This window comes from Tachypleus tridentatus, chromosome 1 (genome assembly GCF_004210375.1).
Source record: "Tachypleus tridentatus isolate NWPU-2018 chromosome 1, ASM421037v1, whole genome shotgun sequence".
In the NCBI taxonomy this organism is placed as follows: domain Eukaryota; kingdom Metazoa; phylum Arthropoda; class Merostomata; order Xiphosura; family Limulidae; genus Tachypleus; species Tachypleus tridentatus.
In genome coordinates this window covers 135300191-135319770 of record NC_134825.1, presented here as the reverse complement: position 1 = coordinate 135319770, position 19580 = coordinate 135300191, and the positions used below count along the sequence as shown (strand labels likewise).

Sequence of the window (19580 nt, the reverse complement as noted above, 5' to 3'; positions counted from 1 at the left end):
ATTCCATGACATTAAAGCTACAATATTAGCTACACAACCATATAATTTCTAACTGCTGCTTTTGTCTTAGCACAACTTCTATATACATTGTAATGAAAAATTATAGATTATTCTTATAAATAACATTTATACAAATCTAAACTTTCTTGAAGTATATATATTTTCACTAATATCCCAATGATCATACTAATATCAACTGACTAATGAATTTATTTCATCAGATATTCTTCTAACATAATTCTTACGGAAGTCATATGATCAAACTTTATTTTTCCTCTATTTTTTATATCCCATGAATTCTTCAACTTAACATAATTTCACAGATTAATATAAAGCAGATTTAAATGGCTTCCAACTTAATCATGTTAGCACATAAAACCAATTACATAATGTATATATTGTTTGTGCAATACTCATATTGCCTGAACGCTTGTTGCATGAGATGTCACCTGTGATGAATAAACACTATGCCAAATAAAAATAAAGTTTATATTCCATGTTATAAGCATATATTAGTGTCTATATACATAAATGAAGACATTTGTTTTTGAATATATGATAAAAATTTGCTTATAGAATTAACTGGAGAACAATGATAAATAATTTATTAACAACAGAGGAAACCCATAAAAATAATACATTTCAATTTATGCTACTATTCATAGGAATAAAAGCTAAAGTTTGACCATGAATTATGTATCTATACCAATAATTTACTTAAATTTATCACCATCTACAGGTCAAAGAGCTTTGAAAAAACCCACAGAAACAATAGAAATGGAAAAAAGAACACACATTATGTTGCACATACTGTTTGGTCCAGATTTAGAAGAAACAAAGAAATGGGCATATAGTTTATAAACTCTTTGATGTGTTTAAGTCTAGATAGTGCTAAAAGTATAAAGATAATTTATATTGTTGAAAAGGTCATGATGGAACTTAATTTTTACTTCTGGGGATAGCAACATAGAACACTAAGGTATGTAGTTTTCATAGCAATGGGAGGCATTTTTAATAACTTTTTTGTTCAGTTATTTTTACATTGTACTCCTTTTAACTGTATACAAATGCACAAGTGCTATTGTAATTTATTTAAGTTTGGCTATACAATGATCTGGAAATGCAATGCTGACTTCATCTTTTTACTTAATTTGGATGGAGTCAGTGATGTCACAATGTGGAATTGAATGTTTGTTCAAATCGGTGGTATTACCACGATGTTTCAAATCTTAGAATTATATCACACTTGTGTTTCTAAACATATCTAAATACTCTTATATCTTTTAAATATAAACTTTTTATCTGCTTAAGAGATAATTAGCAGTCAAAGAAGTTTGAAATTCTGCTTCCTGTTTTTGAAGTAGAAAAGCAGTGAAAAAGGAGGACCAGAATGAAACATGTTTCCACTGTGGTTCGACAACTTCAGGACATATATTAATATATCTAAATACTCTTACATCTTATAAATATAAACTTTTGATCTGCTTAAGAGATAATTAGCAGTCAAAGAAGTTTGAAATTCTGCTTCCTGTTTTTGAAGTAGAAAAGCAGTGAAAAAGGAGGACCAGAATGAAACATGTTTCCACTGTGGTTCGACAACTTCAGGACATATATTAATATATCTAAATACTCTTACATCTTATAAATATAAACTTTTGATCTGCTTAAGAGATAATTAGCAGTCAAAGAAGTTTGAAATTCTGCTTCCTGTTTTTGAAGTAGAAAAGCAGTGAAAAAGGAGGACCAGAATGAAACATGTTTCCACTGTGGTTCGACAACTTCAGGACATATATTAAATCTATCTTATTAATATTATTTTAATAATTTTAATGGTGAACATTTTCCCCCAGCCACTATATTAAAACTGATTTCCTAATTAATTACCTAGAGACATAGGAAAAATCTGAAATGAGGGAATGACATATGATTATAAAAAACTATTTGCTTTGATAGTTTTCCTTAATAACTGAGACAAGGATCCACTTCAGATGTGACACTATTCTTAATTAATGTTAAAATAATAATCATAAAAGTATAATATACACAAAAACAGACAAGTTAAATTCAAGGGATCATTCGAGTAAGATATGATGCTAAACTAAGACCTAAGTTATATATGAGGGAATCCTGTAAAGTTGTATCTTAATTTAGACAATAAAATAAGGAGAAAATTGGTGCTATTTCTTTTTTTTTTAAATTAGAATTGGAACTTATTATTGCAACTGGAACTATCAATAATACGAATACAGCCAATCTTTCTCATGCAGGAAAGATGTGTTAATGAGGCATATGTTTCATTTGACAGAGTTGATATATTCAAAAGAATGTGAAACTGTCTATAACAAGTGAAAACACCTCATGTTTTCATTGGATTTAGAATTGACATAGTTCAACGTGTAATTTTATTGAGTATTTTCTTGTCATTTATTTTCAAACCATGTATATAAATCATCCCATAGACTCCATTTTGGTTGAAATTTTCCATTTACAACATTCCAACTTCAAATATATATATATAAATACAAAATATTATGAATTACTATTTTTATATGCTATCCCTAAACTGCATAATAATTCTATAAAATTTAGTAATATTACCAATTCTTTAAATACTGTTGCTAAGTCCATTTCCATCATTTGTATAACATTTCAAGCTAGCAAAAAACAAGCTCTAAACAAAGATTTATGAAAGTACCTACAGAATGTAATGATTATAATTTTTTTCACAATAATAATTATTAAACATAACTATTTATGTAGATCCTTTAAACTTTAGCAGAATGAATCAGCTTATAAAAGTTAAATATGAAATTACTGTATAGTATTTAGAGATTTAAATGAGTATCATTTTCAGAGGGAATAGATGTTATACAAATATTAATTATAGATTGTGGTCAAGCATAAAGCTATACAATTGGCTGTCTGTGCTCTGCCCACCACTGGTATCAAAACATAGTGTTTTAAGTCTGCATACATACTACTATGCCACTGGGGACAGTAATTATAGATATTAAATGTTTTACATATGAAACATCGGGAAATGCAAAAAGTATGTCATGCAAGTTAAAAATACAAGCAAAACTATAATCACTATATTAAATGTATAATAAGATGATAGTTAAAAACACAATCAAATACAAAATAATAAAGTAACTGTCTCCAGTAAATATTTATAAAAATGAAATAATAGATGTGATGAAAACTTTTCAGGATGCATGTTATATTGATAAGAAAAGTGAAAACTATAAAACTAATGAATTAGCAAAGTGTTTTATTCATAAAGCAGTGACTAATTATGAAAAGGACTGTGTTAAAACATTTGCCTCATTCAAATAATGGATAAATTATGATGTTACTGGTGATAAAAATTGGCATGTGTATTATACTATAATACTCATCTTGTTAAATAATAGTTTTACTTGTCTTCAAAACTTTTATGGCACATCCAAATTTATTATTAATTGAAAACACAATCAGTTATACTGGATCGTTCAAATAAAAGTTTTACATGCAACTTTTTAAGGCATATAATTAAATCTAGACTGCAATGTTGATGACATAATCACATACTGAGACACTGCAAGGTGAGCTCATCACCCAACTGGACTATCCACCTTCAAAAACACCCCAAGTACACAACCCGTTTAATAACATCTTCTGTGTATAGAAATATTATCCTTTGTAAGACTATATACCTGTAGAAATTATACTTTAGTAACACTCAAACTAGGAGATTATATCACACCTAGAAACATGCCTTTTGGTGTCTAATGATGATATCATGCCATTAATGTACTCTCTGGTGTAACTTCATGAATATATTACATCATTGTTCTCTGTTTCCACTTCGTGGACTATTTATCCTTCACTTTCTCCTACGGCATGAGATGGCATTCTTTACATAGAAAAGTACTGCTCTTACTACTATTATAAACATATTTACATCAGGTAAGCAAGCTAAAAATATATTACTAGTACTGATATGTATTAATGTGAAAAAACACTTTGACTTTCATTTTTTCCAATAAATGTCTAAAATACTAAGCTTCTATAAAATATTACACTAATTATGAAAATATATTTTCCCTTAGATTTTTATGGTACCTTCAAATCTCCCCACCTGTTTGGTGATTGAGCTTTAAGTTTGGAGATTTACAATGCTAATAAGTAGGTTTTGATACTCATGGTAAGCACAGCACTAATATTCCATTGTGTAGCTCTATGCTTAACAAAACCAAAAAAAAAAAAAACATATTTATCACTCTGTTTTACTTCGTTTTAAAGACCAATAAAAATGTCTTAAAGTTTAAGTTAAACTACAATTAATGTGCTTTTCAGTAACTTATTTGGATGAAAATACCCTCAGCAAATGGCAAGCATATCTTCATATTATCCAAATATGTATTAGAATGTAATCTGGTACACTGTTATATCGTTAACCTATTACAGTACTTACAATAAATCCTGTCAATAATGTTAAGTTTTCAATCCTCTATTAATGACAACATACTTCTGCAAAATTAACTCTGACTTCATATATTTAAGACAGATAGTGACAACAGATACTTCAAGCCATAAAACAAACATGAAGAAAATAAAGTATATTTATGAACACAGGTGACACGACTTCCTGCATAGTGATAAGACAAAAAGAAAAACCTTTATCCCTTTAATGATCATGACCAAAAACGTTAAACAGCCTTCACATTATACATTAAATGGAAAGGCTTCATTGGTTTCAATTTAACCTTATTTGATGTAAGTGGTTTGGACCCCAAGACAGGCGGCCAAAATGGTTAATTACGCCAAAAATTAGAGAACATGTTTCTCGGCCATTAAGACCTGGCGGTCATGACTCCTACAATACATGTCTCATCATGTCGATAATTAATTAATTCATTCATCAGGAAAAGGATGCTTAACACTAATTCATTTATAACTAATTCGTCCTAAAAGATGGTTAACCCTAATTAACTTATAATCAGTTAGTTAATTAATTGAAACACTAATGGAAAAGACCTATTTTCTCTTAAAACTTTGCTTTTGTGATCTGGGTAATGAAAATTTCAAATGTACCCACTTTACAAAATATTCCAGATAAATTCAGTGCTGAGTAGCTGATAGAGAATTTTCTCGAACTTACAAGAATTTTCAAGAACTTTCTAGAATGTTGTAGATCTTATGAAAATTTTCAAGAACCTTTTAGAATTTTTTTGAATTTTCAATAATAATATATATACAAGGGATCACCACTTCAGTTTAATTCTAGCTGCCTAAGTAAACACATAGACCTATCTGATTTTATTAGAATGGCATCAAGAAGCTGCAAGCATTCTCCAGGCGCATTCTGCTATGTATATGGCCAATGTATCAATACAAGAGCGAACAAGTACTGTGACAGCATCTGCTAAAATGTATGAAGCCTACAAGGCATATTTCGGAATGCCTGTTGGGGATCAAAACAAACCATAGGCACCTCATTTTACCTGCGAGCACTGCAAAAAACTCTAGAAGGTAAGACGGACAATTTTTGCTTGCTAGAATAGTAAGGTTTTATATTATACAAATTTTAGACCTTTTAAAATTTTTAATTTATTTTTTTAAATTTCCAATGGTATAGAAACAATATCACATATAAAATATTTTGCTTGAACATCTTACACATTAGTTGTGAATGAAATAAATTTATTCTTCATAATAACAATTTTATTTTGCTCTTTTGCAGGATGGTACAAGGAGAAAAGAGAGCCATGTGGTTCGCTATTTCAAGAATTTGACATGAATCCACTGACAACTCAAGCAATTGTTACTTCTGCATGGTGGACCCTTCCAAACATCGGGCTGGCAAGATTGCATCTGCTGTCATGTATTCGGACCACAGTGCCCTGAGCTCCCTGTACCTACTTCACCAGAGAGAAAGCAGCCATCCTCTAAAGAAAGGAGAAAGTCAGAAGAGGAGGTAGACGTTGAAGATCCAGATTACAATTTCAGAGGTGCAGCTGGTGAGAAAAACCTACACTACCCAAACCAAAGAGACCTCAATGACTTGATCAGAGATCTTGGTCTAACAAAGTCGAATGCCGAGCTTTTGACATTTAGGCTCAAGGAGTGGGATTTGTTAGATGAAAGTGTGCAAGTCGCAAGTCACAGGAAGTGTCACCAACATTTTTTAAGCTTCATCACTCCTTAAGATGGCCTCTGCTTCTGCCACAATGTATCTAGTCTGTGGGAGGCAATTGGAATTGCCTGTAACCCGAACGATGGGCGCCTCTTCATTGATAGCTCATCCAGAAGCTTCAAAGCTGTACTGCTCCATAACAAAAACAAGTATTTGTCTCTTTCCCTGACTGGTTTGGTGCACCTCAAAGAGAAATACAACAGCGTCAAGACCTTGCTAGAAGCCTTGAAGTATGATGAGTATGGTTGGGAGGTTATCAGAGGCTTCAAAATGGTGGCATTCCTGATGGGTCTCCAAGGAATCTTTACCACGTTTCCCTGTTATATTTGCCTTTGAGACAGCAGGAACACTGTAGCACACTACAACAGGAAGCACTGGCTACAACGGACCACGTTTTCTGTGGGGAGGCACAACATCAAGTGTGAGCCACTATTGGACCTCCAGAAGATGTTGTTCCCATCATTGCACATAAAATTGGGTCATATGAAACAATTTGTCAGAGCTATTGGTAAGGAGTCTGCAGCCTACAAGTACTTACCTTCGAGAATTCTTCCCTAAGCTGTCTGAGGAATAGATCAAAGCTGGTGTCTTCATTGGACCACAAATAAAGAAGATCCTGGGGTGCACAAAATTCCCCAAGAAGCCCAGTAGGAAGGAAAAAAGCTTGGGGCAGCTTTGTCACAGTGGCTTGGGGCTTCTTGGGCAAACACAAGACTAGAAATTATGTGGAACTGGTGAGGCTCTGGTGAAGAACTATGGCAAAATGGGCTGCAGGATGTCCCTGAAAGTCCATATCTTTGATGCTCACCTTGAGAAATTCAAGGAGAACATGGGAGCATACTCAGAGGAGCAAGGGGAGCGTTTCCACCAAGATATACTGGACTTTGAACGTCGCTACCAAGGAGCATATAACGAAAACATGATGGAAGACTATATTTGGGGGTTGATACGTGAAAGTGATTTACATTACAGTTGTAAATCTCTAAAAACTACTCACTTCTTAACATTTTTGTATAACCTTAGTATAAATTCATGTAAATCTTGATTCATATGTTGTTTTATTCAGACCTTATGTAAATGAAAATGTCCAAATTTGCCCATTTTTACATAAAAAATATTTATGTAAATATTTAAATTCTAAATTTAATTATCCAGGTCACAAATGCAAAGTTTGAAGGGAATAATGACCATTTTCTGTATTTGTACAATATAAGCAATTAAGAACTAACACATTCTATCCAGGAACAAAATTTGTGTCACGTAGTGTTATGTTGTCAGATAGCGAATCCTGTTGTTTTGTTGTTGTTACTGTTATGGTTTTGTTTATCGTTCATTTGTTATTCCTTCTATCATTTAGTGTATCTATGATTTTTTAGTTATATTTAAAACGCTAACTCATTTCCAAGATTATTACGTTTATTTTGAGTAAATACGCCTATATTAAAAGACTGATATTAGTTTCTCCTAGCGGTGACTTATAGATATTATTAATATTAAGCTGGATTTTGTAAATTATGTTCAAATATCATCCACAAGAGTATGGAAATTACGATAATTTGTGATCACGTAATTTTACAAGTGCCCTATATTGAGCTGTAATAAGTTAGTTCACGAAACGTCGCTGAAGAGTGTTATGGGTGATTATTACTCGATGTTGGTAGTAATCTTGCAATTTAAATAAGAAGAAATAGTTGTATTTTGGAACTGAGTTTTTGTCTGTCTGTTTCTCCACTTCTCATTCCTTTATGCATTTAACAAAATAATTAGTAACCTGGCTCTACATATTGTACTGTTTATGAACGTTAGTTTCAAGTACTAGCCAGGCACATATTTCTTTACTATGGTTTGGTAAGTTAACTCTGTATTCCAATGAGTTGAAAGTCACTTTGGAATTTTGTGAGTATCACTATATAATAAACTTTTTTGTTCAACCCTGGTTGTAACTAGGAGTTAGTTTAAACTGTTAAAATGTGAGTTATTGGAATATTTATTAAATTCCTCTAACTTGTCTAGTGAATATGGCCATATTCTAAATGTATTATCAACTAAACGAAGCCACACTTTAGGTTTTAAAATTACTATTCTGAATCTTAACTGTTTTATGTTTCCCTAATTTTACTGTAAGATCCAAATTTGCTGAAATAGTTGTAAATAGTGGTCATATAAATCCGTCCCTCTGTCATATTAAGTGTGAAGGATAATAACAAAAACAAAATTGCAAATAATTAATGGTATAACAACATATTGCAGTATTGGAAGGTAAAGAGTATATTATTTTTATGCATCACCAAGTTTTGTTTCATTAGTTTTAATTTAGTTGTGATACTTTTATTGTTTTGTCGACTAATATATTTGTTGCTTTAATTCTTAATCATTATGACTTTATAGGGCTCGGCATGGCCTGGAGGTTAAGGCACTCGACTTGTAATTCGAGGGTCGAGAGTTCGAAACCTCGTCGCACTACAAATGCTCGTTTCTTCAGCCATAGGGGTGTTATACTGTAACGGACAATCCCACTATTCATTGGTAAAAGAGTAGCCCAAGAGTTGGCGGTAGGTGGTAATAACTAGCTGCCTTCCCTCTAGTCTTACACTGCTAAATTAGGGACGGCTTGCGCAGATTATTCCTCGTGTAGCTTTGCGCAAAATTCAAAAACAAATTAATAATGACTTTACATTTGTTTCATTAAATTGTGGCTCGCGAGTTTTTCGTCTAATAAAGTTACGAGATAAAATGTTTCAAACTACATTAACTATGAATACATAAAACGATAAAATCCCTGTAACCCGAGTGCTTTCAAAAGATAAACATTTCTCCTTTATGGGAAGTTTTCTCTTGAAGAAAAGTGTGTATCTTTTTATTGCAAAACTATATCGGGTTGTTTGTTGTGTCAATGGGGAATTGAACCCCTGATTTTAGTATTATAAATGTAAAGACATACTGCTGTCCCACCAATAGACCCTTGAAGAAGAAAGATCCACCTTTCGAAAGCGCTCGGATTACAGGTTTGTGATCGTATTATATTAAGACTCTTGAAGCTACGCGTTCTTTTCTGAAATCATGTACGAAAACACATAATAACACTTCAGTTCTCAGCTGTTCTTTAAGTCTCACAGCATAATGCTTACCACTTTCATGATTAAACAACTTTGTACAACATTTCTTAATATTTCAATACAGATTAACTTGTATGTTATGTAACTTTCAACGAAACAATGGCTGAATTTATACCTAAACATGATGTATAAGTAAATCTTAAGATCAAAGTCTCGGTAACAATACTATCACGTTTATAGAATATTAACATATATCTTGTCTTACCTCTCACTGGAAATCAGCAGGTACTATATTTAGTAGCAACAAAGTTGGATTTTATGTAATTTTCAGAGTAACTTGCAACACTCTAAGTATTTCCATGAAACCACAGCTAAAGTGAGATGTGTAAAAATTAGTTACGATCAAATGGAGAGTGAGAATATATTGTCCCTTGTTTCTAGTTCAGCTTACCTGCTTCTCTGTAAGGAGTACTAATCGTGTGACAACTACATCAATTGCATTTCCTATTGATTGATCCCCGTATAACTTGGATACCTGCAAATAACAAATTAATAAAAAATATTCACAGGTTTAAAATAAAAAATATCTTGATCTATGTAGAAATAAGTAATCTATTTTTCTTTCAAAAGCTAGTAATTTATTGCAACAAGAACTAGCAGCAACAGGAACAAAAGAAGATAAGTTTGTTACAATTGCGTATTGTTTAACTTAGTCATTTTAATATCACATCATGCACACTTGACCAACTGGTTAAGGCGCTCGACTCGCAATTTGTGGATGCAGATCCCCGTCCCACCAAATATGCTTGCTCTTTAAATCGTTAGGGCATCATAATGTAAGCATCAGTTCCATTATTCGTTGGTAATAGAGTAGCTTAAGAGTTGGCGGTGTGTAGTGCTGGCTAGCTACTTTACTTCTTTTCTATCACTGAAGAATTGAGGACAGCTAGCGCAAGCACCCATGTAGCCTTGCGTGAAATTAAACACAAATAAGTTACATATTCCTTCATTTTGATATAACTTGGCTCTTTATTTTTAGGCTACGTGCAGAGCTTGCATTATGCGTGAATTTGCACTTTTTGTAGATATTTCTTAATATGGCTGGCCTCTTTATTATAACTTGGCTGTTTTGTTACACGCAAAATATTCTGATCAGATATCATTACTTGTTGTTTAAATCTGTTTTCTACAATAAAAAGCTCGATTTTCATTACATATATTATTTGTTTATATTAAATTTGTTTTTAGCAAATTATGGACTTCTTATATACATATATATATGTTGACCTATGTTGATCCAATGAGCGAACTAAGCATTTAATTCGTTTTACTTTTATAATATCCCCGGTAGTACAGCGGTATGTCTCCTGATTTACAACGCTAAAATCAGGGATTCGATTCCCCTCGGTGGGCTGAGCAGATAGCCCTATGTGGGTTTGTTATAAGAAACACACACACATACTTTTATAAGTATTTACATGTTTTTATTTAAGTTAGTCAGAAAATTATGAAAACATTAAAGGAAGTGTTTAATAAATAGTTAACTTTTTCAACAGAATTGTGATTATCAGGTCATCCCAAAAGTAATGTCCGAAAATTTAATACAGAAAGTGCATCACTATTTCCGTCTTTGTAGAAGGCTTTAATGGCTAACATATGTGGCAGGACGTGTATAAAAATGTTCGGACAAATAAAAGAAACTAATCAAACCTCACTTTTTCAAATCATTAATCAAATAAACCCTTATGAAGATGAGTGTGTCTGAGGAACACATTAGGCATATAATGCTTTATGAGTTTAAAAAAGGCAATAGTGTAGCAGAAACTACACGAAACATTCGAGATGTTTATTATGCGGAGTCTCTCAATGAAAAAAAAATGTCGAAAGCGGTTTCAGAAGCTCAGATCAGGTGACTACAGCTTTAGTGATGTGCCACGTTCAGGTCGTCCTGTTGGGTTTAATGATAACTTGCTGCTGGCTGCACTTGATGAATATTGTGCTGCAACAGTTGAAGAACTAGCACAGAAGCTTAATTCAACCCATTCAACAGTTCACCGTCATCTGCAACAGCTTGGAAAGGTGTTAAAACTTGGAAAATAGGTCCCCTATGATTTGAAAGAAGCCAACCTCGGAGCAAGAGTGGACATTTGCACTTCTCTGCACTCTCGTGAAGGTAATTCACCTTTTTTTGACAGGTTAGTGACTGGAAATGAAAAACGAATATATTATAAAAATATTAAGTACTGCAGACAATGACTCAGTGCAGGTAAACTGGCTAAAAAAACAGCCCAAAATGGATCTCCACCCTAGGAAAGTCTTGTTAAGCGTTTGGTGGGATATTGTTGATGTGATCCACTTTGAGATGCTGCCACTCAACGTAACAATTACATCAGACTTCTATTGTTAACAGTTAGAGCGTTTGAATGCTGCACCATAAGAAAAGAGGCCTGCTTTGATCAATCGTAAAGGTGTTGTGTTACATTAGAATAATGCACGGCCCCATACAGCAAGGATCACATTGGCAAAGATTGAAGAGCTAGACTGAGAAAACTTCCACATCTTCCTTATTCTCCAAGCCTAGCCCCATCTGATTATCATCTATTCCGAAGTTTGCAGAACTATCTTGATGGAAAAGAGCTTGGAACACATGAAGATGTCAAAACTACCCTCTCTACATTCTTTTCCTCCAAACCCCAAGAATTTAATAGAAGTGGCATTCAGAATCTTGTGAATCGTTGGCAGGAAGTAATTAATAACGATGAAATATACATTACTGATTAAATAACATTAAAAGCATTTGAAATCCTTTCTTTTTTTCTGAACGTAAAATCGAGCATTACTTAAGGGATGATCTGATAACTATAACAATTTTACATGGCGTTGAAGAGAAAACAGGCTTTGGTATTATATTAGTTATTTCAATACATTTTAATATTTTGAAACCAGTCGCATTTCGTAGTTCATGGCGACCTATATAAGATTATGTGCTCATAGAGTAAGTATTCGTTTGGCTTATTATATGTTTTGTTTTCTCAAAGAAAAGAAAAAATAACACTAATTTACACTTTTTTAAGGACCGACATGGCCTTGTGGTTTAAGGCACTCGACACTTAATCTGAGAGTCACGGGATGGAATCCCAGTCACACCAAACATACTCGCCCATTCAGCCATTGGAAGGTTATAATGTCACGATCAATCCCACTATTCGTTGCTAAAAAAGTAGCCTAAGAGTTGGCGGTGGGTGGTGATGACTAGTTGCCTTCCCTCTAGTCTTACACTACTAAATTATGGATGGCTAGTGCTGTTAGCCCTCGTGTAGCTTTGCGCGAAATTAAAAAACAAACAATATACTTTAGCCATAGGAGATGTTAAGTTGCTTTTTTTAAGGTGATGCTAGTGTAATTGACTTGTTCAGAAATACGATAATAGTGACAACACAACATTTAGAATAACGGTTTTAGAATTTCGATTATTGTTGTGATATTTGTTCTTCTAAAGAAACAAATAGTTTTGTCGGATAGCTTTGATATAGTCATTAAATTATTATTTATTTTTCTCACCACTCTCTCATCGCATTTTTTTTCTTTTGTTCTGGTAGGTGTGAATGCAATAATTTCTTTCAGTTATATTTCTTGGAAAAACTATTGTTCTTTTTTACCGTGTTATACCGTAAAATCACACATTTGTTAATTCAGAGTCGGACCTATTGTAAGTGGTTTAGGTATTGCGGTACTGTATACAGTGTATTTGGACTCTTGAGCTTGCTAACCTTATTGATCGATTCTTTATTACTAAAGCCACTTTTTGTTTCTTTGAAATATCGAAATCACAGTTATTCAATGCTTTCTTTTAAAGCTTTTCACAATGCAGTTCACTTGAGCCACTTTAATGACAATAATTTTTCTCTGCCACGATCTCACCCTTAATCCAGGTCGGTATGTTTCATTCAGTTATTTCTGCCTAGCACGTAGTTGTTCTTTTATTAGTTACTCTTCTTATGTATCTATAGCTTTTTCCAGCAATAGGCAATACTGAAATTATTTATTTCCAATGGCTGAATATCGGAGGATGCGATATGTTCAAAAACGTTGTTACTTTTCTTAAAAGGCCTGGCATGGCCAAGCGCGTAAGGCGTGCGACTCGTAATCTGAGGGTCGCGGGTTCGCGCCCGCGTTGCGCTAAACATGCTCGCCCTCCCAGCCGTGGGGGTGTATAATATGACGGTCAATCCCACTATTCGTTGGTAAAAGAGTAGCCCAAGAGTTGGCGGTGGGTGGTGATGACTAGCTGCCTTCCCTCTAGTCTTACACTGCTAAATTAGGGACGGCTAGCACAGATAGCCCTCGAGTAGCTTTGTGCGAAATTCCAAAACAAACAAACAAACAAACAAACTTTTCTTAAATATGTTTGAAAGAAATTGTAAATATTTAAGTAACGTAGCACTTTGAAATAAATATGCTTAAAGACATTTGTAGGCGGTATTATCTATACCCCGTTAAATGTTATAACTATTATATATACTGCTCAAAAAATTAAAGAAACAAGTACATATTTTAGTATATTTTTGTCATAGCTAAATTTATATATGAAAAACATATCCGTTCGTCTACAAGCGTATTTTTAAGCTTACGAGTGAAGTTTGAAGCAACTCAAATGAAACGCACCTCACTCAAGGAGAATACAACTCAAGGTACCCTATATAAGGCTGTTACGTGAAACTATGCATTTCTCATTAATTCTCGAAACAAACACCGACATGAATCTTTTGCAGCTCGTTTTGTCAGTGTGTACCTTCATCTTGTGTACCCAAGCAGCCAGGCGCCATCCGACAGAGAACGAGGTAGCCAGAGCGGTCCGGATGCTGGAGGATGACCAGACCCACAGGAGGGGCACAGCGCGTCGGTGTGCCATCAATCGACTTTGGCGACGCTACCAGGAGACGAACTCTTATGGCAGGAGACCAGGTCAAGGCCGTCATCGCTGCACAACAGCCAGAGAGGACCGCCACATCGTGACTACCGCTCTGCAGGACAGGTTGGTTAGCTACGACTCGGTTACTGCGAAATGGCCTTCAGCGTTCTACTGGAACCCGTGTGTCGTTCCAAGCAGTTCGCAATTGTCTGCAGAAAGGACGCCTTAGGGCCAGACGGCCTGCAAGACGCGTTATTCTGACAGCACGACACCTTGCAGCCAGGTTGGAGTTTTCTCATCAGCGCCTGGACAAGGAACTTCGTCAATGGGACACCGTGCTGTGGACAGACGAGAGCAGGTTCACTGTGTCTCATGATGATGGACGTGCGAGAGTGTGGAGACGCCGAAAAGAGCGATTTTCCGCTTTTAACATTGTGCAAGTCGACGCTTATGGAGGAGGTTCTAAAATGGTCTGGGCAGGCATATGCTTGGGTGGCCGCAAGGACTTACTCATATTCGACAGAGGTGCTCTGAACGCACGACGATATAGATACGAAATTCTGGAACCCATTGTGAGGCCTTTTGTCGGTGCTGTTGGCGATGGTTTCATTCTCATGCAGGTTAACGAGCGAGCCCACCTTGCTAGACTGTGTATGAACTTCCTTGACGAAGAAGGAACAAAGACATTTGAGTAGCCCGCCAGATCTCCAGATTTAAATTTGATTCAACATTGTTTGGATATGTGGAAGCGTGTTAGTGAACGCCAGCACCCTCCTCAGAATGTACAAGAATTCCGACGAACCCTGATAGACTGTCATACCCCAAGATAACATCAATAGACTGATTCGAAATGTGCCAAATCGGTGTCAGGAGTGTGTCACAGCCCATGGACGTCATACTAGATATTGAATGTTTCAAACATTTCTTGAATAAACGCATGTAAACTGTTTAAAGTATTGTTTCATATGGGATATCAGTTTTGGTGATATTGGTCATTTTTTAAAAAATATTTATCCATGTTTTACCGTTCATCACACATTAAAGGTGGATACAGATAGAACTGAAACGAAGCAACTTACCTAAAAAAATAAAAATATTATGACATTTGGAACACTGAGATAAATTATATAAGAAAACGTACTTGTTCCTTTAATTTTTTGAGCAGTTTATATATTCCCCTTTCTTTAATTACCTATTATAGATCTATAACTTCTCATGATGGTGAATAGCTAAGTAAATAGAATGGTTAAATTAATTTATAAAAATCTATAACATTGCCCCTTAAACTATATAACAAAATTGAGAACTATCGTTATGTATTTAAATAAACAATTCTCTGATGTCTCGGTTGTTCTAACAGTGGCGTAGCTAGGGTAGGGGAGGGGAGGGGAGGGGCAGGAGGGTACATCAGTCCACGGGTGTAGTAGCATCGGGGGTGGGGGCGCCAAATTGATGTTACATAATTAGGAATTATAGCTTACATTTTGTCATGAGGGAGCGCGAAAACTGACTTTGTCCCCGGGCGCTGAAAACCATAGCTACGCCTTTGTGTTCTAAAAATCACTTAATTTTTCGGACGAATGAATAGTACGCCAGCTTTTCTCGCAAAATTACTTAGGATCATAATACTTGTCTTTCTCTGAGAACTTGTCTGCTGACGGTAGTAGATTAATAATCGAAAGAAAGGACATAAACTGGATATTAATTTGTACCTTCTAATAAACAATAGTAATTAATTAATAATTACACTTAAGTAAGCATTTAGGATACTACACATGAATGATGACCGATCGTCTCAGCATTACAGGAAGTTCTAAAATTTTGCTACTAATGCTAGAATTTCATAAAGCAATAATCAAAGAAAATTATACAAGGATTTTAAAATTTTGTTGTAATCGTACACTGTGTTCTAATATAAGACTAAGACATCATACTAAGCTAATAGTTTTAGATGATGTAAACACAATGAAGTTTTAATTTGTGGGCATTTCTTTTTTCAGTACAGTGATAAAGCAAATGTGTTTTTAAGCACAAAATGGAACCACAATATTTTTTCTTTGAATAAATATTTACATGAACAGAAGAACAATAACAAATTGCTTTCAGCTTGATATCAAAGATCCCGACACTATCAATGGGTTATCAGGTTGAAACTAAAATTCTGAATTGAAACAGTATCGGACTCAATCTTAAAAAGTAAAAATCTGCACAACACTTACGATATTCATAATAGTTAGAATGTACGGATCGATTTCCTTTTCTCCATAATAGCTGAACATTTTATCGTCCGCTACAACTAACGTTTCAACATAACGTTGTACACTAGTGGACTGTATCTCCCTCCTGACTCTCTTGCGTCTAGTCCAAAATTGTTTCACGTTTCTGTCTATAATATAAAAGTACGTATACAACATGACTGTCAATTTACTTAACCAAAATACTGCTGAAAATAATGGCACTTACATATAGACATGAGGTTAACTTAGAGGAAGAACTTTTAATATGAAAATTAGTTTTATTTATAGCTTGCAACAAAACAATCATTCACTGGGTTATAAATAAAACTTTATCATCGCTAGAAAATGAAACATGATCTTAAATACAATCAGTTATTTCAAAATAAAAATCTTTTTATTGTGTTATACAATATATATATATATTAATTTTCACATACCACCCAAAATGTTTGGTTAGAAACAATTAAAAGAACATAACACACATTTCGATGTAACTTTTTCCTTCCTAACAGTAAAAAGTAAGTAATATTATATCGCATACATTTGTTAGTAAGGGCATTTTAGGATTTCTGCGACAAATTTCATGTATATACTAGAAACTTGGACCTTGGAGAAAATTTACAACAAATGTCTTCAGGATTAAAATAACGTTTAACAACACTTTATTTTGTGTTTGAGCACATGATTCAAAATGAACAATCCATTGTTATTTCGAATGTCGAAATATATGAAAACATAATATAAATAGATTTGATATCAATGAAATTATCTTTATTTTTTAAAAAACTTTAACAATTCAGGTGTAAAATTATTTTAAATGTTCACGATATAACAGTTGTGACTGACTTGCTTTTATTTTGTTGCATAGCAGTGTAGTGTCGCTGTTTTACTGCAACAGGTAACGATTTTGCTCTGTTAATCAAACATACCCACTTCATGATGTTAGTTAGACAAATCATACGAAACAGTGTTTATTAAAAATAAAATAAAAGTTGTAAAAACATAATTACGTATTTTACCATTAAATAAATATTTAATATATATGTAGTATTCTTAGAGCCGTTTATTGAATTAAGAAAGATAACCGATATATTAAAATTCGTTAAACTTTTAAATCAACAAAGTCAACAAAACTAAATATATCTGAAAAGTGTATGAATGCCGTACAAAAGTGAAACAATATCGTAACTTGGTACCAGTGCATAAGTACACAAGCAACACTAACGAACCCGTGGATCTGTGGCTCACATTTATTGAACAACAATAATGCAGATCTAATGCTTGAACTATTATTTGCACATTTTCAGTTGAATGATCATTGTTGCTATAATACAAATTTATTTTTTTTAACCAAGTTACGAACGGTAGTTAGTGAAACTGCTTATGTACGTGTATCAAAATCTGATTTGGCATCCGCTTTCGAGAAATCTTCGTACAAGTGTTTCCACGAAATATCAAGGTTCTTTAAAGTTTTCCTTTATGCAAACCTCGGGCCAAATCGATTCGTTTAGACACAATTAGAAGTTGGTGAGTCCAGCAGTTTAGGAGAAGATATTTTGGGAAACTTGGTTAACCAAGGAGTGGGGTGATTTTTTTTTACTTTTGTGCAACCCTCGGGACCGAAGCGTTTCGTTTAGTATCACATAAAATCCAATGCGACCAAGTGATTTAGGAGGAGTTACGTAACACACACTGAATCTCATTCTATAGTTTGTTCGCAAACATTTTGTTTTCTGTTATTAATTTTAAGTTGTGAAGTATAAAATATGTTTGTCGTCTGAGCAAATATTTTACAAGAATAATTTTAGTGTTTTTCTTTAAAAATAAAATTTAAGGCGTATTGACAGTCGACGTAACTATTTACGTTGCCATCTTTATAAACTCAGTGGATAAATAAATAATTTAACTACTGTTTGTTTTGGTTATCTGTGCAACGCCTACCACGCATATTGAAACTGGTTTGTAGCGTTATAAACTTTCAGACTTACTGCTGTGTTCCTGGTGCTAACCTCTGTACAAAAATTAGTTTTTGGAAGTGATGTTACTGCCATGATACTTTTTTAATAGTTGACATTTAAAGTATTAATCAGTTAAGTGAAAAGACCAATACACATATACATGGCCGGATTAACACATAAGGGTCATGAAGTCTTGACTTAGGGTCCCGCGCTTTCATGGCTATGTTTTATATTAAATTAAAAGGAGCTACAAATTCTGAACCATTAAGTAATAAATAAATTTATAAGAAAGTAACTATTTAAAACGTCATCATGAAATGTTTGATGTATATTCAGCAGAAGGTTAAATGAAGTTCGCAATTTCATTATATTTTTATCATCTTATTAACGTGTGCACCATCATAAATTTCACTTTGTAGTACTGTGCCTATAAAACTCTATAGAGACGAAAACGTCGATAACTCGTTATGTGAATAAACAAAATAAACTGAGTACGCAGGACACCATTTTATTTAGATAGTAAGACAATGTAAAATAAATAAAAGGTATTAAATATTTATAATGTAATGAATTTATATAAAGTTTGCAAATAAATATTAGTTGTGTGCAAAAATTGCTTACATTTTAAAAATAATAAAGTGCTGAAAACAAGTATTGAATAATACTAAAAAACTCTCGATAATTATTTAATCGACGTGAAATTTCGGTATCTTATCGATTATATTATAGTAGGTAGTTTGCATTATCAATTACTGATAAAACCAGTCGATAGAATAATAGGTTAAACATCCCTGATTTCAGACAGTATACTCATGAAACCTCAAGTCAAATGTTCTTTTTTCGTGTCTACTTATTTACAGTCATCAAATTCTTAATGCTTATATGGGAATTTGCATAACACCCAAATATATTTATGGCATTCACGCAATGCTGCAGAAGTCCCCTTCACAGTGGCCCAGTGGGATGTTTGTAACTTACAACGCTTGAAACCAGGTTTTGACACCCGTGGTGGGCACAAAAACTGTTTGTGTTTACCGTCCCTAATTTTCAACTGAAAGACTAGAAGAAAGGTAAATAGTTACCAACATCCACCGCCACTTTTGAACTACTTTAATCGAATAGTGAAGCATTACCACCGTTCTTATGACGCCCATGGCTCCAAAGTTCGGAACAGGAGTTTACTGCAATGGTACATGAACTGCAGTTGAAATCACAGTTCAACAATGTTGACTTGGCACC

The 19580-nt window shown here is 33.8% G+C and overlaps 1 protein-coding gene across 2 annotated transcripts in view; it reads right to left on the bottom strand.

The window, feature by feature from the left end:
* The window catches only part of LOC143224907 (A disintegrin and metalloproteinase with thrombospondin motifs 6-like), a 68222-nt gene that overhangs the window by 30955 nt on the left and 17687 nt on the right, over window positions 1-19580 (bottom strand). For both annotated transcript variants that reach the window (XM_076453378.1, XM_076453371.1), the window contains exons 4-5: window positions 16366-16532; window positions 9686-9769 (exon numbers count right to left, since the gene is read on the bottom strand). In XM_076453378.1, the coding sequence (XP_076309493.1) occupies window positions 9686-9769; window positions 16366-16532 (251 nt within the window). The remainder of the gene's footprint in view (window positions 1-9685; window positions 9770-16365; window positions 16533-19580) is intronic.